The sequence below is a fragment of the Athene cunicularia genome (assembly GCF_003259725.1).
Source record: "Athene cunicularia isolate RWA chromosome 24 unlocalized genomic scaffold, athCun1 chr24_part1, whole genome shotgun sequence".
Taxonomy (NCBI): domain Eukaryota; kingdom Metazoa; phylum Chordata; class Aves; order Strigiformes; family Strigidae; genus Athene; species Athene cunicularia.
Window position 1 is genome coordinate 1,886,650 of NW_020799132.1, and position 25,090 is coordinate 1,911,739.

A 25,090-nucleotide genomic window follows, 5' to 3' on the forward strand; every position below is an offset into this window, starting at 1 on the left:
TCCTACAACCCACAGCACCTCTGACTGACCTGCGCTCCGGTGGCGAACGGCTGCAGCCTGCGGACGTGACGTTTTATTCGGGAGTCCTGGGCACTGGCGTCGCGTGGCGCCTCCTTCTCTCATCAAAGGTCAGCAGGATCTGGAAATCCCACAAAAGCCTCTGGGTGCAGCTCTACAATCTCAGTACCAGGACATTGCTTCTCACCGAAGCTGAGATGGACAAAAAGGCAGGGAAAGGCCTCTGCAGGTTTGGCAAGGACACGGCGGGAGGAGAGAGGAAGTTAAGCGAGCCCGTGAATAAAGAGAAGAAACAATCTGGAAGTTAAAGTGTTTATTGATGTGTTTAAACTTTGTACATTCCCCACAGACCACACTAAGGAGTTTGCAGGTAAATCTGTGCATAGTGGGAAGAGACACGGAAGGGGGAAGAAAAAAAAAAAACCTCACAGGGAAAATAGAAAAAATACACCACAGGTTACCAGAACCTCCAGATTTAAAAAAGCCGTGAGCATTAACACCAACTATACAAGCATTACAAAGACATCATGGTGAGTGGAACAACACCCCTTTTGTTCTTCTCGGGGCCTATGCATCCAATTTCCCTTAAAGCAGGCAGTATCCCTTTCCCAACTTGGCCCTCTCTTTCCTCCCCAGTTAAAGCGAACTCCACGTTCGTCAGCTCCCAAGGTACTGATTATTGCAGTGATTTGTCATTTCTGGGCCAACACCCAAAGCCTTGCCTACAGCCCAACACCACCAAAAGAGATGCAAAGGCTCAAAGATCTGCGTCTCTTCACTACTTACCATGTTGGTGAGGCAGGAGAGCTGGGGAAAATTAGAAAGTAGTAGCAAGAGGGGGCTGTTAATGCCAGGTGAGTACTGAAGGAAACCGGTTCAGAACAGAGGATTTAAATTCAATACCAGGAACTTCCAACTCTAGAGCAGAACTGAATCTGGAAGGGGAATGTGCAGACCCCAGTATGCACAAACCATGTTCTAACATTCCACTAGAATAACTATAAACAGAGATGCTAGAAGCCTTTTAACTCCTTGCCTCCAGGGAGTCTTGATTCCTAGAGCCCAAACTGCTAAGCAGCAGGGTACACACCACTGGCATATGAGGATGGAGTTTTTTCTCTTTTTTTTTTTCTTTTATTCTTTTTTCTTTTCTTTTTTCTCGTTATAAGGATTTTTGTTAGTTACCATTTCCAATTGCTTCCTTGCTTATGCTGTCATAGTTCCTATCCCTAAATTAATCTCTTTGCAACTCCCAGTGAAATTCACTTTAAAAAAAAAAAAAAAAGAAAAAGAATACTGCTTTATATATAAAAGCCAAAATGACTGAAGAGCCACAACTGTCTCCTTTTTACAAGGCGGGCTGGTACAAATGACCTTCAATATACAGGTGGTCTATCAGAAATAAAAATCAACATTTCCCATTTTATATATATAGAGCTTGTATCAGACAACAGTACAACGGAACTGTTATTTTTCAGATTATTAAAAAAAAAAACTACATCTCAGTCAAATATCTGCAATAGATCCATTTTTCCCATTTAAGGAGATTTATATATCATATTGTTATATTATCATTTCTTCACCCATTTAAAAGAATGGAAATTGCAACTCTACAGTAGTAATTATAGTCTTAATGATCCAGGAGTTCTGAATGTAAGATGAAGTCCTCTTGAAGCAACTGTTGGTCAGTAGTTGATCCAAAACGCTGGACCCCTTTGGCCCTCCGCCCTGCTCCTTTCCCAGTCAGGGCTGTTGTATCTTCATCTCTTTTATATCTGCATCTGCTCCAGGTATTTGTAGGTGGGGTTCTCGTAGCCATGGTTTTGCATCTTGCTGAGATGCCGCTCTTCTGGGGTAAGCATCGGGTCAACCTTTAGAAACACCAGATGGTTACTGGTCAGAGGAGAAACTTGCAGGTCTTATCTCACAGTAACAAGAGCCGACAAACGCTGGATAAATACCGTGACAAGCGGGGAAAAAAAAGGAAAGCCACAAAAACTAATTTGCTTAGAGTTCCTCGTTCAGGTGCTAAGGCCTCCTGCCTGCCCTGGCCTTTTTGGGGATGTTCTCCACAGATCTCTAATTAAAGTTAGCTAACGTACAAATTTGGGACCCGCTTCTCTCATTAAAGAGGTCGTTACAATTTCACGCATGGGTTGGGCAAAGGGGAAAAGCAGCTTTCTCCAGACTCCATTAAGTCGTCGTTTGAAACGTGCCTGTTGGGAGCAGGAGGAAGGAGGAGGAACAGCTTCTCAGCATTCAGCCAACCGCGCTGGCTTAATAGTTGTTCCATTAGTCGGGAGGACAAATTGCTATAGATTGACTGACTTACTGCCCTGCTAAAGATACCACCTGAAAAGCTCATTTACCGCTAAATCCTATCCTGAGCCAGACAGGGAGGCCTAATTGAATTCCTTGTGAGGAGCAAACACAGCTGTGAGGTGACAGGTCCCAGCATGGCAATGAAGAAGCCATGAAGATGTCAGCACCTATAGAGTTAAGTCCCATCTAGCTCAGAGTAGAGCCACTAATGCTTGGCAGCTACTGCCATCTTCCCCCCCTACACACAACATGTGACTCGACGCTGACTATTTTCATCCTCTGTTGTGGAGCCGGAGTTGTTTCTCACCTCCACAATTCCATGGCTGATGGTCCCATACTGCCTCTTCCTCAGCATCACCAAGCTGATGACTATAACAGTAGCTATGGCAACTGCAATCACCAACAGACCAATAAGGGCGCTGCTGCTGAAGCTAAAGTCATCACGAAGGGAGTTCTCATTATCCTGGAGGAAAGAAAACAACACAGCGGGTAGAGGAAGAGCCATGAGGGAGATGTACTGCTAAACGCAAACCTAAAAGGCGGCCACCAACAAGGTCTTCAACCATCTGTGGTGTCAAGACTACACTAGACAGCATAAATATTTCACCTCTGTTATCCTTCTGGTGAAATATTTAAACACAAAATTGTTTTCCCACTTAGGAATTCTGGACAGGCACTGACCCACACCTCCTCTTCCCATCCCACAACACACTTCTGCAACAGAAGAGTCAGGTTAGCATCGACGCGCCTTCACTGTTCACACCTTTAAGCAGAAATTCTGTACTGCATTACACCCTGCATCACCTCCCAGAGCAGGGTCAAGGCACCAAACCCCTGCAATTCAGTAACACGGAGGAACCAAAATCCAGCTTTTTAGAAATTTGCTGAGCACTCAGCTAGATTTGGTAGCCACATACATACCGGCTCGTCCACCAGCCCACCGACACGCTCCGCATTGAAAATCATTTCCTTCACATCAAGGGTTTCATCGATTACCTGAAAACAGCCACAAAAGCGTTTTATGAAAGGAGCAGTACAAAACAGGTGGGAGAAGGACTCTGAAGAGACCTTTCACGAATACTAGCAAAGACTCAGAACCATCTACCATCTTTCCCCTGCTCTCCACAGCACGGGATATTCTCCAAATTTCAAAGCCACCTGAGTTTAGTACTGCAACTGTGTGGATATCCAGACTACCTCAAACTAAAGACCCAAATGCAAAACTAAGCACTTGCCCTGGACACAGCATTTGTCATGTCAGATCTAACCTGCGGCTTTAAAACAATTCTGAAAGGAAATTCTCAAAAGTTGACTTTTTTTTTTGTAGACCCAGAGAACTGAGGCAAGTCCGCTGCCACTATAACCTAGTGAATTCTTTACACCATAGATAGAGCTAACACCTACTGGGTTGCTCACGTTCAGAAGGAAGCAAGGCCTTTCTTGCCATGAAAAATAGGTGAGAAGCCAGATGGAACACACCAGCGTTTGGTGTAGCGAGATGGAAAACTACCTAGCTAAAATAAAGGTGTATCAAAGGGTCTCTGCTTGGAAAAGCAGTTACTAAAACAGTTCTCTAGCTCAGACTGCCAAAGATCTAGATCTCTCTCCTTCCCTCACCCTCCCACCCTTCTGATGTTAATCAGTATTAAGAGCCTACAACAGTCAGAAAACTGACTCCCCCACGCCATATGGATAACGAATACACTGACGTTCTGTAAGCAGGAAGGAGACGTGGAAATAAGCCACTGCTATTCATTAGTGTCCACGGCAGGTTTTGCTGCACAAAATAAAAGGTGGAGGGCTCACCACATTTTCATCCACTTTGTTCTTGCTGTTAATCACTTTTTCTTCAGTGCCGATCAGCCCATCCAACTCAGTCATGCCAGAACCTGCACCAAAAGAGCAAGGCAGGGGCCGTCAGTCAGCCCCTTGGGATGTTTGGGAAGGGTTACCTACTCTCTGCAGAGCTGCCATGGCTAGCGTGTTTAACCGCATGGACCGCTGATTATTAATCTGTCTTCATGCTGTTGTGTCAGAAGGGGAGCTCATAAGCTAAGCTACAGTGACAAGTGATGGGGGGGCAGGGGGGTCTGTTAATGAGGGGAAATGAGGTGGCCATGAGAAGAGCGGACAAGACTCACCAAAAACAGGCTGAAGTGTAAATCCAGAAATACCATACTGTTAAATGCTGCTGTTAGAGAAGGTCCAAGGCAACACGTCACACAAATTGTGAGGGCGCAGTTCCTCTCTGCAAGTGTCACCCTGGGCCACCGCCACCCACCCCACTGTGACCCCTGCGAGCCGGCGCGCAGGGAACGCTTTCAACCGCACCATCGGCATCACCCACTCTAGAAATCCAGCACATCAGCAAGCGCCTCGGGAATGAGAATTTCAAGGTCACCCAGCACGGCTCTGTAATGAGTGGCTGCCCCATATCTGGCACGAACCCAGAAACAATAAATCCCAGGGCAAAGGAGGAGCAAAGCACTGCACTAGCCTTTGTACCAGAACATCACTCACCCATTTCTAGGCTGAAACTAGCATAGGCTCAAGAGAAGAATATCAATTAACAGAAGGCAGCTGCTCTGCATAAACTGTTTTGATCTGAAGCGTTTATAAATAGATCAGATCAATAAGAGAAGAGCCTGATGCAAGACACTCAGGCCTAACGTAGCGTAGCAAGTCAGGGGAATGCCAGTTGTCCATCCTCAGTAGGGACAACGTTGCGTCCTTCACAACACCTATGTCTCCCTAATGCAAAAACAGGAGGTCAGCAAAGCCTTGAACCTACAATGGGGTCCCTCCAACGAGGATCACGAGGCGGGGGAAACATTACTACAGCCCTTAAGTCTGCCGGTGATTGCACACACCTCTCCACAAGCTGCTGAGCTTGCAGGTTGCCTAAGACACTATGTCAACCGCTGCTGAAATTGGCAGCGTGTTCTCCAATGAGATGCAAGGAAAGGCTAGTTGGCTCCAAGGCAAGTTTTCACATTGACAAGATTTTACTGCCTGAAAATGCCAAGGAAAGGAACGTTTCACTCCAACTCCTCCCAAAAGAAGCATCTCGGGTTTTTGTGCATCCCCTTTTTCTGCGTGGTTCTTTGGAGACAGTAATCAGATTCCAAGCACGGCCAAGACTGCCAGTCTGACTTCTCACGGCTGTCGAAGCAGGTCACGTTATTGTGAAAGTCAATGACTGGGATTTTCTGGAGAGACTAGCCACAAATAGATTTTAGAGAACTCCTGTGTCAGCTTTTGGCCTATGGCTGCTTTATTCAATTCTCAGGAGCCAGTGTAGCACAGTCTCCAGGGCTGGGAGTTCAGCTGCTGCACTGAGCTTTGCTATTTGTCACAGAGTGCTGTACCAAATAACAGACCCAGTGCTATGGAGCTCAAAGACACAATTCAGATTATATACTTCCCAGGGAACAAAACCACACACATGCACAAAAACCTGCCCCAAACTCCCTAGCAGCCCTCATGAAATCCAATGAAAAGGGAAGGGAGAGAAGGAGCAAGTGCAGGATATAATCTCTGTCCCCAAGTCATCAGAAACTCTTCCATTTACCTAAATGGGGAGAGAACCAGTCTATATTTATCATATTTGAATCAACAAAGCAGCTGTCAAAAAAAAAAACCAAAACCCAACCAAACAACCCACGCCAAAGAAAAAAACCCCCAACAAACTAAAGGCTGTCCCAATTCTTTCCAGAGCAGTCAGTACACTGAATTTAGCTGTACACTGTTCCACAAGAGGGATGAAGGTGACACATTTGTAGAGAAACACTGATAATGGGAACAGTTTCAAGCTATCTGGCCTTCACCATGTTACAAAACTATCTGTGTTCACGTTAAATGGTTTTTAGCAAAATCCTTTGCGCTCCTTTAAGATTCTGCAAAATATATCTGGAACCAAAGGCAGATTAAAACGCTGGATTTACTCCCCACACATAGCACATGTACCACTGCTCTGCAAAAGCATTTTAAGAAATAAGACTTCCATTTCTACTTCAGGAACAATGTATGTGGTAGCAGATCAGCCAGGCCTGATCTTTACCTGAGACTGTATCGCTTACAGAGGATTTAATTTAACGCTGGTGTTTCTGTGCTGCTCTTAAAGCCCAGACAGCCCTTTTTTAGCCAGGCACCGAGTTACTGCAGAATTAATAACAAGCTAAAGGAGAAATGGATAATCACACAGGACTTTACCAGTACGGAGAGATGCTACATGTGAAAAGGTGACGCCGAGGAGACCACAAACACAAAGAAGGAATCTCCTAATTTATCTGTCCCAGACCAGCTGCACTCTGCAGTACGTGCGAGGACATTTAGCCTCTGTCTGCGGCGGCACTCTCCTTCCTAGTTCAGTGCTGTCATCAGGTGGCAAGGACAGATTCCCCAGAAGGCAAAAGAGCCTCTAGACTCCTTCCCATCAGCACTGCACGGTTTATTTGAGACGCGTCGAACACGAGTGCACAGAGGGATGCAAAGTACTGCACGGTTGCAGAGACTGCTAAGCCCGCGTTTCTTGAGGGCAAAGAAGCTATTCCGTGCACCCTGAAACACCTTGTGAGCCCATCAGGAGATACATACACAATCGATTAGATGCTCAGACTAGCTCGTTTCTTTAACACTAGGCCTAAATAAGCAAAATTGAAAGTTACTGATCTAAATGAGAGCAGGGAAATGAAAATAAAGGTGAGTATGAAACTAAAATGAAGCTATCAAACACATTGAGAAGGTAGGAGAGTGATCGAAAGCACTGTGAGGGAGCAGCTTAGAACCAACCTTTTTTCATTGGATGGTACAAATCCGGCTGAGGATCTAGCAGGAGGGAAAACAAAAACAAAAATAGCAGAGAAAGGAGATTAAGAGAGAAAGGAAAAAAGGTTTGCGCATGATTTCTGACTCAGACCCTGGGAAAGGCTTTTAGTCTACAGCTTTCTTTAAGCTCAGGACTCTGTTCAAGCATTTTTAAAATAAATACACACGCACACAGCAGCTGTCAACACTCGATGATACAAAAGTATAGATATATATTTAAAAAAAAAAAATAAAGAGAATTCCTGAAGCCCTTCAGCAGGTCATGGTACAAAAGACTTAACATGACATGACAGCGTTTTAATTAAAGACTGAAAATTATTTCCAGAGTCAAGCCACACCATAAAAATTTACACTCCTGCAAAATGGAAAGAGATAAAACAATTTTGCAAAGAGAAGAATCGGGAAAAAAAAAATATCAAGACAGCAGCTCAGTGCAAATCACTAGCAGCACTGCCTCTTTCCAACAGACAGAGTCTGAGGGGTGCTGCTGGGGCCACTGCTTTACTCTTAAATCATCCAAAGGGATGGAGCTTCCTGTGCCACCGAGCTAAGAAAAAGCACCTACATTCTGTAAAGCCAGTGAACCCCATTTTGAGTTCCACGTACCTTCACTTTCAGGCAAGGCTGGGAAGGTTTTCACCTGGAACGGACGGAAAGGTTTGCCCTCCAGGGGAATTTCTTCGCTCTCCTCAGAGCTCACTCTGACATCCACCTGGGATTCAGAAATGGAGGATGTGAACTGATCCATGTCCGCACGTTGCTCCTGAAGCAGCTCATCTGAAAGGAATAAGAGGCAGTATTACACAAACTGCATGAAGCCTGGCAGGAACAGAAAGGGGCAGATGGTTTGAACCTAGCTGAGGCAGGGCTGCAGGGGAACACTGTTCAGGGCTGCCAGGTTATCTTATCTTGCCTGCTCTGAAGTCTCATCTGGAATCCTCAGTAAAGCCGTTGGCTAGAAACACATACAAATAAGAGCCAAGAAGTTTGAAGTGGCAAGAGGTTATGGTAAGATGGGATTGAACTCCTATAAAGTAGGAAAGCATCTGCTTATTTTTATGGATCTCCTTCATCTCCCTTTGAGAGACAGCTTTGATATTCTGAATGTTGATTTTTTTTTTAAATTTTTTTTTTTTTTAAATGGACAGCAAAAGTTCTTAGGAACAAGCTATTCTGACTGGTTGTGTTGAAAAACACAGAATATCTGTCCTGTGCTACATAAACCTAAGCCCATGTGCTTGCTGTTGAGGGCATCCCCTCAAAGGAGCTTTTTGGAGCCCACTTCACCCAATATAAAAGCTTGTGGTCTAACACGGTGGCACGGGAGCTGGCACAGAGACACTGACCAATCTCATCCTGGATCTCTTCAGCCACATATGGCACCTTGTAGAGCAGAGACAAGCTTTGATTCATTCGCTCCTCAATCACATGGAGATGTGTCATCACCTGCAAACGTACAAGAGTGTGTTGGAGTTGGCAAGGACTGCCAGTCACTTGACTGGTACCGGCTCTTCACTTGTTTAATAAAATATCTACCACTGGTAAATCTGCTGTGACAGACAACAGGATGGTACACGGGTCCACCTACTCCACTCCTCTGACTGATGCTCTCTAACACGTCGCGCTTCGCTGGAACCAGCCATTTGTACACGGGGCTCTCGGTGTTTTGGGAAAGGTTGGGGCTGAGAGAGAGGATTCATCTGACTCCTGCTCTAAAGCAGCTCTACCCTGGAAACACTGAAGCTGGTATTTCCCATATGCCAGATACAGTCATAATTCAATTCCCACAGCAGCTACAAGCAAGTGCTTTATTAAATGGATTATCATTCCTGACTACTAGAAAAGATAAACACAAAGGGAGCAGACAATATTATTTATCAACTCTGGTTTCAGAACAAAGGTGCCTTTCAGACCAACGGTGGCATCACATTTGTCTTACACGCACTACACCCACTTGCTGGCAACTGCGTTCTCCCTTCCTTCGAGAAATAAATTCAAACTCTACGCAACCTCAAATCACTCTCCCTAGCGTATTAAATTCACTGGTGAAGTCAAGCCTGACCTGAAGAGGGTGCTGCGTAATCAGGGATCACACAGACCCAGAAAAAAAAAAACACGTTTACATGGACGGCCAAATGTTTTAAAAAAGCTAAGGAGCTGCACGGATCCGTTTTACAGTCTGACATGTAGGCGACCTTTAAGAGCAAGGATGAAAGCAATTTAATTTTACATGTGGCAGCTTGTCAATCAAGGGAATCGATTGAGGAGCTTAAAGTGCATCTGAAAAGTAAAGCGAATGGAAATTGAACTGTACCACCCACATCCCTCGCATGTCGATTTGTTGACACTGCAGCCTTCAGAATGAATTAAGGACTGTTTAGGTTTTAGCATAAGAATACAATTCACACACTCCCTCCTGGGCTTTGGCAGCATCAGAACAAAGGGTCAGGGTGGACGGTGCCTGAATACCACAGTCTCTTTCTGAGGATGCGCAGCTTAACAGGAACCACAGAAGCAGGCACCACTAGCACGCAGAAACGACACGAAACCCGTGGGACCAGGCACCTCCGAGCGTGAGGTTTGCCTCGAGAAAATCCCTGCAACACTGTGCTACACCTCACCAGGGGTGACAAACAGACTCCAGTCCCTGCCTTACTCTTAAACCATGGTATTTCCATCTACTGGTTCTACAGCCAGGTAATAAGGCATTTTTTTCCCAGTAAACTGGGGCTGGTAAAACACAATTATCCTCCTACAGCTGTAACTGGACAGTCAGTTCTCTCTGAAGCTGTGAAAGGACATACCTTACGAGGAGACCTTTCAGTGTTAACAGGCCACTCTTAATCGGAATCTTTCAGTACATCTTTCACCATTTTAAAAGTGGGTTGAAAAAACAAGTATCAGGATGTAATTCTAAATATTTGTGGAGTATCTACAACTACTCTTACAAGTACAACGGCCAGGTTTGACTTCTGCTTCAAGCAGCCTATTCACATACAGTAGTCAGTAAAAGGAAAAGGGCTTTCTGGCTGTTCAGGAGTCAAATATATTGCAACAGTACAAAACCAACTTATCAAAACAGACTTTCTAATAACCTTAACAACAACGATCAAATTCTTGGCAAGGCTTCTGTGTTACACTTCAGAAACAAGGCAGTAGTTCTGCAGAGGCACAGAAGAATTCCCACAAACCCAAACCACAGGCATCCTGAAGAACAAGCCTACTGAAATGAACATAGACACGAGGTCGTGGAAGAAGTGAGGAAGTCTGACCAAGTCCCCAGCAAATAATTTCATGGGTGCTTGACAAAAGGAAACACAAAAATGGTATCAGACTAGTCCTAGGTTTGTTGTTGTGACCAACAATAATTCATGACTAAAGCAGAGTTCCAATATTTAATACCAAGTCACAGACCAAGGAGAATCATACAGACAGTTATTGTGGTGACAGATACACACGGAACGGGCGATCTCTGCACAAGTACCCGAAGTTGCTATAGTACCCAGAAAAATAGCGTGAGGCACAGCTTCTAGAGTCAAGGCACAGCTTCTAGAGTCTGCGACAGCCAGGGCTGGCTAACAATGCCTCCCTTGATAGAAACAGTCTCGTACCTGAGATTTCATCTGTGCAGCCTTTTCTGGGTCGACTGCCAGGACGTGCTGGTAATGGCGGATGGTGTGCAGACGGTCCTTGTTCTCAGCACGAACATAGCGCTTCAGAGCTTGCAGGATGCGGTGGGGCTGCAGGATTTGAGGAGGGGAAGAGCTCAAATCCATTTGATTCAAATAAAATTCTCAGCTGAAATGAAGCACTTCAGACATGAGTCTGCTTTGCTACCAGACAGATCAATCACCTTGGATATTTTCTTTTTAAATTAAGTCTGTCTGACTCGGAACACTATGTCTTATGAACACTAAACAAAGCTGAGGGTTTTTTAACCCGGCAGAAAGTAAAGTGAGTCAATTAGGAGACCCACTGCTACGTCTGCAGCACAAACTGCCACGATGGAGAAAGCTTTACTGGGAATCTCTTCCTGGTTTCTGCCCTGACAAGTCACAGGCAGTCTTCTCACCAAGCCCTTCCCACCTTCCACCCTGCCCAGAGCTACCCTGTCATCAAAATTTGTGCAAAGACACTCACCCGTGGCGGGTCAGCCTGCAGGGCAGCCAGGTAGTTCTCCAGAGCAATCCGACGGCGATCGTTCAACATAGCTTCCACACGAGCCAGGTGAGTTTCCACAAGCTGCTGCTTCTCACTTGCTGCCTCTTTCTCCAGCGACTTCACCATTGCCTGGAAGTGCTAGAAGAAAGAAAGGAATCTGCATGAAATGCACTGTATGCATCAGGGTCACCTATTCTCACTGACATAACTCCTCAGGACAGAGACAGTCACACTGCACGTCCCAGGCATTTAGAGGAGGAAAGAAGGGCACTGAGAAACAGTGATGAGGATTTCATCTTTGCAAACTCAATAGTGACAATCTGCCTTCCAAACCCCCCTTCAAAGGTCTGAAGGGGGCACATGACCTTGCAAATAAAGATCATGTGGAAGATGGGAGATCCAGACTGCACTGAACGAATGGCACAGTATTAACTCTTCCCCTCAACCTTGCAATATGGAAGTAGGGTAGATCCCTTCAGCCTAGAGACATTAATGGGAATTTGTAAGTTTACAGAGGTATCGCACAGGGGATTTTTCATCAGTGTGCCTTCATATCAAATCTCTTTATATTCTATTAGAAAGGTCATAACCCACATCTCCAACGAGCCAGCAAAGTCCATTAAGCGTTGTTATGTTTCAACAGAGATGATGGAAAAGTCTTTTGGACTTAAAGTGGCTTACGTTAAAAAATGTAGAGAGAAAACTGTGTTCCAGAATAAAATGGGTTTAAAAGCTGGAGTCAGTCACTTAGTCGTATATTAGCTTGAGGGAACTTCATATAGTTGTCATTGCCAGAAGAGCCTGCCCCTAACAATCCCATACGGAGAATATCCCTGATTAACTTCACAGTCTAACTGAACTCTCCTCATAAGGCTAAAGATTGGCATTTTGGCAGCAAACCAGCTTTATGTGCTGTCTAAGTGGTTTTCACTAAGTCTGCCCGAACAGGAAATGCGCGTCCAATCTGAACTGGGCTGTGAGGCAGCTGGTTCGTGCAAAACAGGCCAAAGGTCTGAAGTTACAATTTGGCTCTGCTGCTGCTATGCTTGAGGGGTGAGACAGCTCCCTTCTACTGGGTCTAGGAAAGGACCTGGCACAGTATGGGATCATCTCCAGCTTTCAGAACAAAGCACATAACTGAATCAGATCTCCTGCAAAAAGCAGCTGTTGACAGAACAGGAAAGCTGTTCTTCCATCTCAGTCGTCTTTTGGCTTTGAATATTACAATCTCTCAGTTTATTGAGAAGACGAAGGGCAAGCACCAGTAACTTTAGGTCCTTACCTGAATGAGGGTCTGCCTTTCTGCCTTGGGAAGATTTACAGCTTGGTGTTCTGCTTCCTCCCATTCCTTTTTCACCTGGACAAAGAAAGGACAGAACACGTTAAACAAGACACAAATTTACATCTGATCTTTGTGAGCTAATTTGCCTTCACAGGAGGATCTTTGCCCAGCCCAGTTAGGTTTCGAAGGCACAAAAGAGCTGCTGTGGGGTTTAAACCTAGCACTTAAGCAAATGAGCAGCAAGCCAAGCATCTCCAGTGATTCCTCTCTCCCAGCATCTGAAGAAATTACAATCTAACTGCCACAGCGTGGTCATGTTGCAAGAGACACGCAGAAGGTAGGCGACTGGAAAGGAAGTCAGTTCATCATCTATTTGTCCAGAAAAACACGGGCACAGCACAAATGACTGAAGCTCACCCGGTCCATGCGGTTGTGGTGTCTGACCTCCAGCTGCTCCTTCGCCTTCTGGAAGCGGGCGTGCTCGTTGTCATCAGCTGGGGTTTCAAAATAGACATCCACATCATCAGTTGGCACTGCAAAGAGAAAAGTAAGGGTAAGCGGAGGTTCACAAACCTGCAATCCTGGATTGCAAAGGACAGGTAGGGAGAAGAATCTCCATGCCTGCATAATTAACAATCTGGCAGACTGAGTTTACTGAACCGCCACCTACCAGGAGTCCATTTTGGTATCTTTACGCTGCCAATTTACTGCACAACATCAGTTAGTTACATCATCCCAACAACACAGTAATGCACTGCGGCAACCGGCACCTGTTCGGTCTTCTCATTAGTTCTGAAACGAGCATTATTCAGCTCCAGCAAAAGAATGACTTGGATTGCAGAATACAGGACTTGTTTTCTCTTCCCTTTCACAGTGGCTTTGGATAGTTTAAATGACATTTTGTGCATTAGCTGTTCGCTGACAAGCTGGCTCCAGACATCATTAATATGATTAGGGAGCTTGACAATAAATCTGCACAAAACACTACCCGGTATTTCACACTTCAAACCTACCTTCCCTACCAGATGCATCATGCAGGACTAACAGGCAATGATATTAGACAAGACAGCAACAGAAGGAGGCTCAATGTGACAAATTGACTTGTCCAATAAACTGGACGGTTTGTATCTTTAAAGACATTCAAATTCAACAAGGGGAGAAACAGAATTTCAGAACTGGCAATGGCAAGCATCTGCAAAATCCACAACAGGGACTCTGTACTCCATATACTGCAGCTCAGGAGACGCTAAATCAAGTTTCCGTGCTACAGTTTTAGAAACTACACATCCCAGAACCCTTTCTGAAAGGATCTCACCAAAAAAAGATGCGCTCTGTTGTTGCCCTTCGGCAGAGGGAGGGCAGAAAGGGAAAGTTAAGGCAACCTTTCAATCCCATTAGTTATTTGGGTGGGAAAAACCTCCAACACATCACTGGAAAAGCATGCTTCAGAAAAAAATTCACCTGGCACTTTGGCATGGATACAGGGTAAGAGTTTAGCATGCACCTGAGTCCATGAACCTTCACTGTAACTAAGGAAGGAGGAGTGAAGAAGGGGAAAGGATTATGGCATGAAGTAATGGCAACATACAACACAGGCATTACCGCTGCATGCAAGGGACAACGTCACATCAGTACTGTATTCTGGGCCTGCTCATGGCATTTCTAAACCAGGCTTGGACACAGAGAACTCTCTTTCCAGCCCCAAATCCCTCTGTAACAGGACAAACTTTTGTACAAAAAGCTCCTGACATCCGCATCTTTTATTTCACCACTTCAGTTAGATCAGCCCAATCTAAAGCACTTGCATGAAGCCCATTTTGTAAACAGGATTACGGCTGTATAGTCAGACTGCCAAGCCCCAGATAACACAAAAAGCCTTTCAAAAGGCTTTAATGGTAGCTGAAGTGGAAGTGCTGGAGTTCAACAATAAGATTAATAAGGAGGTTAAAATGTTTTCGGTAGTTTTATCATCTGACATAAAAGCCAGGTGAAATTGGTGCCAAAAATTTCAGGCTCTCAGAAATGCAGGGATTGAGTTAAGATTCGTATTTCAAACCAAGCTGAAGGTGGGAATCTGAATTCTATACTACTACGCTGATATTTTCCCAAAATACAATAGCAAGAAAACACCTACTACCAGAACAGTAAGTAGCAGCCTGGTTTCCAGGACCGACTGGTGAAACATATGCACAGTAACATGACTGGGGAAAGCGAGTGCTTCCTTCCACATATTTGGAAAAAAAGCCAATTACGTGAACAAGCAAGCTACGTGTTTTCACAAGAGGTTAGAGACAGCCCCTGATCCCTGCTGTAGATCTGGAAGATGACAACTAAGCCCTTAGCAAGAGCTGCAAGGCAACGGTGAGCACAGACAGCGTATGCCGAGAGCCGCTTTCCCCAGGAAAGTTCACCCTAAAGACCTAGAGAAGCGGAGACAAGAGGAGACTGCTGCAAAAGGACAGACAGAACTGCTGCAGACACCAGAACCAAAAGGATGAGCTACAGACGTATCCTCTCTTGACTTAGGCAAGGAGGAGGAGACACCAAACGCCAGACAGACAGTGGCTAGCTGCAAAAGGGCCAGTGGGAGGCAGGACTTACTCATCTTTTTACACACAGCCATACAATACTCCTCTGACTCAAAATTGTTCCTGTTGCCTCCGCAGCCTCCATATATAAAGCGAACGCATTTTCTCTTGTTAGGGTCGAAGTACCAACGAGGCATCACAGCCCGGCAGGGCCCTGTCATCGCCTCCTGGGAGCAGACAGCTGTGTGGAGACGGGTTAGAACATGAGCTAGTGAGGAGCACAGGCCTTGCCGAGCGACTTACACAACGCAGAGGTGGCTCTAGGTCACACCTTCTTCTGGGGCACCAGCGCTGGCCTCAGCATCGCTACTTCACTGACCAAAGGGCTATTGTCAGTTTGGGGGCGATTTTTAACATTGCAAAAGCATCCATCGCAAGGCTTGCCAGTGCTATTTGGGGAAGCTCCTGCACGTGGTGCTTTGGGGCAAACATGTAGCAGCAGCAGTTTTCTCAACATGGAGCTCTCATCTGCAAAAGTGACTTCTCCTTCGCTAGGATCTATTTTGCTGATGCCACAGCGCTATGCCTCGGGTGTCCCAGTGGTAGAGCCTCCACTTTATAAAACCAACACGATGGAAAGAAAACCCATTAGGGCTGCTTAAAGAATTCAAAGTTGTCCTGTTCCGCTGCACTCTGCCTGGATAGACACTTCACATCTTAGAGGTGAGATATTAAGAGGAAGTGAAAAGGCAGGCTAAGCAAAAAGAACGTGATCGCCATGGCAATCGCAGCTGCTAGTTTTTTAAGTTTTGAAACATCTATACACTAAACACTGAAACTCCAGGTAGCCATGGCACGTGGACTGCTTCACAATAAGCGGGCAATATAAGCAGCTGGGTTATTCTGAGGCAAGAGAACAGATACAGTCTGTGAGTTAGCAACTGTTCACAGTACTACAGGGAAAAAACAGACTGCGTACCCCCCAAAACAGACACCCCAATCATATTGCTCCAATTCTGTTTCAACACCTGCAGCTCTGTAACAACCCTGCACATATATGAGCTAAGCCTTATTTCAGCAAGTAAAATTATCTGCAGCATGCTGGCATTTTACCAAAACGATGCAAGAATTGCTGGCAATGATTCAGTGATCTGTAGCTAATTGAATTTCGGTCCCTCTCCCCTCCTCCTTCCTCTGCAGCCACTTCCACACGAAGTGTAGGACCTCATATAACGCTGAGGCACCACACAATCAGCAGATGCCCTCTGCAACGGCACCCAGCACTTAACAAAAGCTACCGCAAGCACAGTCTGTATTACTACTGCAGTAAGTATATGTTACTCATATAATAAAAGTGGGCCAATTGTGTCGGCTGACTTTGTTTCAGGAAAGAGAAGGGTTTATGCAGAGGCTGTTTAAGGCAGCGCTACGTACCTTCCTCGCCCTTAAGTGGCCAGATGGCACCTTTACGCCACCTCTGCAGAGTACAGCCCATCACTTTTAGCTTCCTTTTTGTAAACGAGTATAAAACACAACAAAAGCAAGGTAATCACCCCAAACTACGACTTTAAATTCTTAGCGCACCCCCAAAAGCCTCTAAGGTTTTTCAAAACTAGCCCACGCAGGTGTGGTTTTCTGACTCCACACTGCACCTTCACGAAGGTGCTCGTTCAGTGTGCCAAACACCGGGCTTTCTGCCAGCAGAACTGCAGTTTATCTGGAAACATATGGCAAATGCTCTAGAGAGTTAATTTCAACACTTGAAACATAAGCATCATCAGCTTTCCTCTGTTTGCCAACTTATCTGGCAAATAAAACTTCCAAGTGGCATTTATTAACTTGATCAAAAACCCATCACCAACGAACAGCCAACAAGAATACTCTCAAGGAAGCAAGAGGCCTGTGGGCTAGAATGTGTCTTACATTTCATATCGCTGCTGACTTCCTTTTCAGAAACAGCCTTCTCGTTGATAGGCTCTGTGGGGGTCTCTTCATTGTAATCGTCAACTTTGTAGCTATCATAATAGTAATCACGGTCTTCCACCACGTCCTCCTCCTCCTCTTCCCCTTCGTCTTCTTCATCCTCATCTTCCTCCACAGCTGTTCCTGTGAAGTCTTCGACACCTGCCTCTGTAGGGAACTCACTGAAGGGATACAGTTCAGTTAGGGAGTGAAGTTAAGTCTAATCACTTCACAGCCAACCTTTCATGTACCAGAACAATGATTCTCTTGTCATCTGTTCTAGAAACACAAGAGATGGGAAAAATAAATGTACCAACTATTGATCAACCACAGCAACAGGACCTCCCTCATTAGAGAGACTCCTGTTACTGCAGGCAGAGGTTCTCTGTGCCTCTGGCTTAGAGGGGCTGCCTGCATTCTCTCATCAGCTTCTTTTCAGTAAGTGGAAGTCCACCACTGGGGGAGGGACCTACTGGAGCAACCAGACAGTCTTTCTGACTAAGAATGAAGGGAGGGGAGCTGTTTAGCTCCTCCAGTTACAGGAGCACTGCAAAGTCATTTGTCCTTCCAAGAGGCTTTTGCAGGCTCAGGACACTCCTCTGGGAAACCCAAAAGCACAGAAATTCTCCTCTCAGTCCCCGCCACAAGAAAGTCACTGCATGAAATACTCACGAACATCAACTTCACATACAGAGCTGTTAACATCTATGCCAGTAAGAAGCCTACCTTTTATAAACGTCATAGTCTTCATCCTCGTCTTCATCCTCTTCCTCTTTGGACAGAGCCTCATCCACAACCTTTGTCTGAGGACAACATACATATTCTGTTCCATGGAACTGGTCTACTCCGCAGGGCAGCAGCATGCCGTAACTGTGCAGGATCATCCCTTCTGTCAGACAGGCCTGAAAGAGGAGCCCATTCACATTAGCATCATGTTCTTGCTTTATTCAAAGCTAGACTTTCCTTATCATCCCAAGAATGCTGACAACGGTCTAAATTTTACAGCAAAAAGACAACAGCGACATATAATCTAAGTCTCAGCATCAAAGGAAAATGGATTTGAAACTTGTAGCTTAAGCAAAATCCCCAGAAAAGTCCCAGACTCAAGAACCATGCAGTGCTTCCTGGTGTTAAGGTATCAAATGCTCCACAGCCCCTAACAACTGCTCATTTGTCAGCAGCAAAGTTCAGGAAAAATAACTAGACATTTGGTGCCAACTCAAGGGAGAAAGCACTTGAAAGAAACAGAACTGTTGTTTGTTTTTCTGGGCTGGCCACTTCATTAAACTTTGTCTATTAAACTTTATATAGGAGTAAGTGAATAATCGCTTAAATGGACTTTGTGTCAAGATAATTTTAACATGCTGTAGATGAAAATCAATCAGATAATTCAAGAAAAAGCCAAATGCAAACTGCGATTAGACATTATGTCTATACACTTCTCTTAAGCTAAAGCAATAGGTGGCTTTGTGGCACCCCAGAAAAGAATGATGTAAGAAAGGCTTTATTATGTGCATCAGAACCCTTTTGTGCTTTGCTTTGTTACAGCACGGATATAAAATGAGCCAAATACTTCTGGAAAAGTTCTCCAACTATGCTGAAAGCAAGGGATTTTTTAAAGTTTGCTAGACATTAACAAGTTTATCCTCAGTTAAAAGGCAAATTTTCTCTAGAACAGCTTTATTTAGATGGGTTTTGGCTCCTGGGTTTTCAAAGAAATGGGAAGTTTAATTGGTGCATCCTTAACCTCATCTTTACTAGCACCATCACAAAACTCGTGTTGCTGTTTCCACAACTGCTGTTTCTACAAAATGGAAAACATCTACATTTTGTCATTATTTTGTTTTTACTACCCCCAGTTCAAAAAGGGGTGCAGAGAATTTGCAACATTTTTGCTATCCATGATTAAAAAAAGCCACAGGAAAACCGATGGGCTAGATTCATTCTGAGAAGATAATCCATCTCTTATGTAAAGCCACTAATCAGCCACCACAAAACTCGTAGACTGTCCCCCAGCAAGCACTACTAACCAAATCCCCGGCAGCAGCAGGTACATAAACACAAAACGTGCAAGAAAAATAAGAAACATCCTATGATCACTGTAGCTCTCTATCCTGGAAAGAAGGATGGGCCATTGCTTCAGGCAATATCCTAGAGACTTGATTTCAATTCCTAGCTCCTTCCTAGAGTATCGTGTTGGGCAAGCTACTCGGGACACCTTTTCATGAGTAAAGAATAACTCAAAGAGCTACATAGGCTTTTTAAAGACACTTGAGTACTTTTAAATTGGGTTTTTCATTGCTCTCCACCTCAGTCCATAGACCATGACATGGGAATAACAGACCCCAGAGATAAACGCCGTTATGCTTCAATACTACATGCACCCAAATGGACAAATCCAGAATAAATATTCCTGCCTCAGCAGCTCCATTACCTCTTTTGCCACAGTGTGCCAGTGCTGATGGCTTTTACAGACATCCATCCGCTCCTTGTGGAAGAACCGGCACTTCTCTGGAACCAGCAGGACATCGCTTACAAACTCACCCACTGAAAAACAAGAAACGTCCACTGTTCACACGTGTCCAACTTCCAACACACAACAAAGCCAGTATCAGAACTCCCCCAAAGTACAGTTCGTCGCAAGTGCCTTAAAGGGTTGATACATTCTTAGCAGAGACAGGCCGGATCAACAGCTACCTCTGCAAATTCACATAAAAAGAGACCCTCAGAGGCTCAAGAAGAAAACAGAAATACGACGCTGATCGCTGAAACATTATGTGAACCCTAAGGCTGCAGCAAAGGCAAAGTTTACAGTGCAAGTTAATAAATACTTGTTCATGGAACGGACAGGATTAACTGAAGAGATTTCACAGGAATCTTTGGAAAGATTGCATCTGCACACAGAAGTTTTCAAACCACTTAATCACCAATTTCTACATGAGCTGCATCATACCAAAGCTAGTTCATGCTGTCTGGTGCTCTAACAGCCTGGAATTTTTTATATGCCATGAGTGTTATCTATGTTTTCAGTATCTGGGTATATGAGCAAGTCTTGTTTGTTTTTGTTTTGTTTTTGTTTCCAGATGGTTTAATTCAGGATCAACTGCAGCACATTCCCTGACTGGACAGTCCTAACCAAAACACAGAGGGCTGAAAAAATAAAAACTACACAACCCAAAAAACCAGAGCAGGACCAGAGTCAGCAAAAACACTGCATTCCAACATTTAGATAACCACAACCTCACCAGCATGATGAAATTTTGGCACAACATTAAAAACAGACTTTTGCTTTTGAGGAAGGCAGGAGGGACAGACATGATCAAGTCTGCTCTACAAACTCTGTATTAGCTGGACTTAAAAGCTATTTAGCCTGAATTTCCACCACAACTCAGTTTGGCACCAACAATACATTAAATAAGTATCAGAACTACACAAACATTACTTTCTGTTCTCAGCCCAGAAGTCCTAAAAAGCACTGCCACTGGAATCCAAATGTGAAATTTCCTCAGCGTTGAGATTTTTCTTCCTTTCCTGCAGATTTAAATGCCACATCCAGTAATTTTAAAATAAGGAGATATCTAGAGAATCTGAGAAAACCAGAAATAGACCTTCGGCTCAAGTGTTTCAAAGCAACATGCCTCCCACACCTGACTGGCAGCTTTAGGAATCCTTTGTTAAAATTGGAAAAAAGTTCTTTTAAGCTTTGGCCTTTTCTCACGGAGTCTCCAGGGACCAGCTGTCCAAACAACCTTCAACATTGTGATTTGAAAATAAATTCTAATATTTTGCACAACTGATTTTTTTTGCAGCTCCTTAGTACTGATACTCGAAGGCTCGTGGACACTTCTCCAATGCGCTATGCACAACTCAAGTAGAGTTTAGGGACAGGTTATCTGATGACAACTGCAAGGTTAACGAAATCAACTAGCATTCGTAACACCTTTTAAGTGAGTTAAATTTTCAAATAAAAGGCACAACAGAGAAATGCTATTTTCCCCATTTTCTTCTCTCAAAACAAGGCCAGTCACAATTTTGAGTTAATAATCCTTCCTCCTTCGCTCTCAGGAGAGGTTTGTTCAAAAGTATCTGATAAGAAAGATAAAACTGACCAAAAGTTAAAATCAAGAGACTGATTCCAGGGCCTGAAGGCAGAAGACTCAAACCAATCCAATCCAGTAATCAGTAACAAAACCCAGCCATTAAACAGCTACTCTGAAAACCACTGAATCCCAGCACCTTCACAACAGAGCAAGGTTCTCTCAATCCACCTAGGAACTGGAAAACCCCTACATCCTACAAATTAGTGGGCACCTTCCCCATTCACGGGCACTGCTATCAAAAAAGAAAAATCCCCTTTTTTTCCAATCAGAGCAGGCCTAAGAGGTGTTTCCATGCCCGGTAACAGCCTCGCCAGAACTGTCAGCAGGTTGTCTTTTCGCACCTCAGCCAGGCTCAGCCCTGCTCCCATCATCCTATTGTTCCCTTCATTCTGCAGTTCAGTGAGAGTGCTAATGGATTCTCCTCTTCTCCCCTCTCCACCTTTGAAATACAAAAGAACTTGCGTTGGTGGGGGGAGGCAGGAGAAGGTTAACCATGGTATGACAGCAAGATCCTACCTCAGGATAGCCTGTGCATTAATGTACCAAGGAAGACAGAAGCACCAATAGGAAGAAAAACAACCCATAGTTCGACTGTAAACAAAAAGTCATAGGCAACCCCAGAGAAACATAGCACCCATTTACAGCAAGCAATCTGTGGACTGCTAAAGACAACGACAACATTTTATACTCATACGGACTACTGACTTGCAAGTGGACTGCTAAAGACAACGACAACATTTTATACTCATACGCACTACTGACTTGCAACTTGGATCTGAAACCCAAAGCTGCTTTGCAGGCTGGGCTGTACAAGTCAGGAACACTGTGAAAGACACTAATCAAAAACTTCAACAGATACTTTAATGCTTATCAAATTTTATGGCACTATCACTAAATCAGTTTGTTTTTCATCTGGAGAACAGGCCTGGGGGAGGATTATTTCAAAAAAGAGATGACTCTGTATAAATCCAGAGATCACGCTTTCATCCTTATTTCCATGAGAAATTCTCAGTATAATCAGCTGGGGTTGGTTACTTCTCAAACTTACACTTCCACATCTACAAAAAAATGCATCTTTCTCCCAGGATGTACCCACAGCAAATTTCATGTTTTGTACAGTGCTTGATGATCGTCTAGCGGGAGGAATTACATATAGAACAGCACCCATAGGGTGCTGCAGATCTGCTGGTGTTCTCCTATGTCAAACCACAGATACCACTGCAGATAATGAAAACTGGTTCCCACCGAATGCTCCCCGCAATCAGACTCTTCGAGATCTCACAGGACTCCTTTCAAAACAAGTCTTTTCTAGTGGGTAACTGCAAAGAGATTCAGCCAGCTGAGACTAAGCTTAGCACTAAGAACACATGCAGTGCAGCACAGCGTCAGGCACAACGCACAGGTCAAAAGTCACAAGGTAAACAAAATAAAGACATTGCCTGATTCAAGTGGGTGGATAGATTCTGGAAAGCACCATGAAATCCATCACAGCTTCTCTCATACTCTTTTTCACACTTCAAACTGGGGACATGGGATACAGCTGCAAGAAGCAGGGCCTCTTTGAAACAGCAAAGTTTAAATATAGTCATTGAAACAGAATAGAGATCTCTTGCCAAGACCAAAGCAGGAAGTCTGAGCACACTGAGCATTTAAGTCTCCAAGGCAACAAAATATTAAAGCTCCACAAAAATAGGATCAGAGTATTAAATCCCAATGTCTTTGTGATGCTCAAATACAATAGCCTTCAGGTTTTTATGGCAGTTGCAGAGAGAATGGGGATTTCTTTTTCACGCCAGGCACCATTATTCCACCACAGCTGTTATCAAGCTGTCGATCTGCTTGAGAAAGGCAGAGTTCCATCTTGTGGAAATAAAAATGTTCAAGTGCAAGTTGGATGTGGAAACGGCAAGCTGGTATGAGAGAAGCCTTAGAAACTCAGTTGCTCTCTCTGTAAGAAGCCACAAGAACGCGCCAAAACCCATCACACCATGCACTCACCCAGGCACTTGTAGGGCACGACAATGTGAGTGTGGTCCTTGCACTGCTTCTTCCCCCTCTTGCACCAGCTGTCGATGCTGACAGGTTGATTGGCTTCCACAACATTCGTGATCTGAAGCTCTGGATACATCTATTTAACGAGACAGAGAGAGGTTTCTCTCCAGAAAGGCCAAAGAACATGCAAAGCGGCTCCTCAACAGAAGTAGCGAGGCTGATTCTCTACACAAAACCAAGTTCAAATTTATAAGTGGACGCACATTCTCTTCTGGGTCAAACTTATGACAGCTGAAGACATAAAAAAGCCCCCAGCTGCCCGTCACACAGGGCTTGGGAGATGTAATGTGCCATCACTTCTTTGTGGCAGGAGAAAGGCATGTTAGGGGCAAGCTGAGGTGTGCAGTTTTGCGTGGTAGCAGAGAACAATTTATTTGTTCTACTCTGGTGCAGGATGATACCCTCTGGAAGAGGGCAAGCATAGGCTTTAGTAACATCCTCAGACTCTCTCATCATTTGTCAAGCTAATATGCACCTACCTCCTCAGGTTTCCTGATGCCTGTGACATTTATGATGTATTAATATGATCCCTACATCCTGCTCAAGTTCTCAAGTCCAGGCACTGGCTTATATTTAGGCTTCTACTACATGAATGCAAATGTAGTCCCAGGTATATCAGCTTTGTAAAACAGTTTTTAAAGTTTCCCAGTCCAGACACGGTGCATTCTATCACTTTCCCATTAAAAAAAAATTAGAAAATACATTCCCTGCAGTATTTTATGTGCCTGTCATCTCAGAGAAGCAATTAAAGACACTTATCAAGGCCAACACACTGCAGTATATCTGGAGCACACTGAAACATTACATCTTTTACAATGAAGCACAAAGAATCTAAAAATACTGTCGACATTTTGATGAAAATATTTTTCTAATATTCTGGCCAATTAGAACATGTCACCGAGAACGCACAGCCACATTCTAATGACAACAGGTGACAGGTTCCAGTTTGCACAACATGGAGCAGATGCTGGTTAACCAGTCCAGAGGCAGAACATATGGTGAAACCCCTGCAAACACTGGCAGGAATACCTCTCCGATATACACACCCAGGACCCTCTGTGGCAGCGTAAACTGATCAAAATCAGAGGTAGCTCTTAAATCCCACTGCAGTGTGCTCCCTGCTCTTCCTGGGCAGTAACTCAGCAAGACAGTTCAGGGAACAGAGCTAGTCAAAAGCAAGTTAGTCTCCCACAGCGTTAATTTGCCACTGACCAGCTAAACTGGAATCCAATTCTTTAGCAGCAGCGAAGATTTGGGATCACAGAGGAAAAACTCACCTCTTGGCAGTACTGCAGAATCTCTTCCTTTCTTCCAAAGCAGCTCTTGGTCCCCGAAGTGTCAGGTTCCCATTTCCCAGTCTGGATATTCACATGCATATTTAGCTTCCCACAGAACATGGCAATTTGAGGCTCTGCCACTGCAAACCCTGTCCCAGCATTGGCTGCGAGCGCCTGTGAAGACAAACAAAAACAAAACACGTTGATTGCATTATCTGATTTAAAGCAGAACAACTCAAGAGAGCCAGAAACCCTCTGGCATCTTCTCAGAGAGCTCCTGCTTAATCCAGAATATCAGTGGAGTCTTGTAAACTCTTTCATAACGATGTTTCTTAAAACTGGTGAGCCCACAGCAAGTTTTCACCAGCAACGCGTCTTGATTTTCCAAACGGTTTTTATTATCGCAACAACAGCTTACCAAAACCAAGAGTAATTCACACTTAAAGGCTGTGTCCACAAAGGCTAAAACACGTCTGAAAAAGTTAAACTGGTATTTGAAGATAATTCATTAGTTCTAATAACTTCTGGCAGAAATACCTCTGTGAGGTTACGGACAAAGCA

The 25,090-nt window shown here is 44.4% G+C and overlaps 1 protein-coding gene across 5 annotated transcripts; it reads right to left on the reverse strand.

The window, feature by feature from the left end:
* Nucleotides 1-316: 316 nt before the first annotated feature.
* Nucleotides 317-24,705, reverse strand: APLP2 (amyloid beta precursor like protein 2). Of its 5 annotated transcripts, none has more exons than XM_026863830.1 (17): nt 24,530-24,705; nt 23,199-23,328; nt 19,535-19,647; nt 17,827-18,002; nt 17,062-17,282; nt 15,212-15,379; nt 13,028-13,143; nt 12,611-12,685; nt 11,308-11,466; nt 10,779-10,907; nt 8,514-8,613; nt 7,774-7,944; nt 7,132-7,167; nt 4,150-4,229; nt 3,262-3,336; nt 2,648-2,803; nt 317-1,889 (listed from the first exon to the last, which is right to left on the reverse strand). In XM_026863830.1, the coding sequence occupies exons 1-17, from the start codon at nt 24,647-24,649 to the stop codon at nt 1,788-1,790; spliced, it is 2,127 nt and encodes a 708-aa protein (XP_026719631.1). In that variant the 5' UTR covers nt 24,650-24,705; the 3' UTR covers nt 317-1,787. The 5 variants fall into 5 exon arrangements, with proteins under 5 accessions (XP_026719631.1, XP_026719630.1, XP_026719634.1 ...); XM_026863829.1 differs by having other exon boundaries at nt 4,147-4,229; XM_026863833.1 differs by lacking the exon at nt 15,212-15,379 and having other exon boundaries at nt 4,147-4,229.
* Between the last annotated feature and the right edge of the window lie 385 nt (nt 24,706-25,090).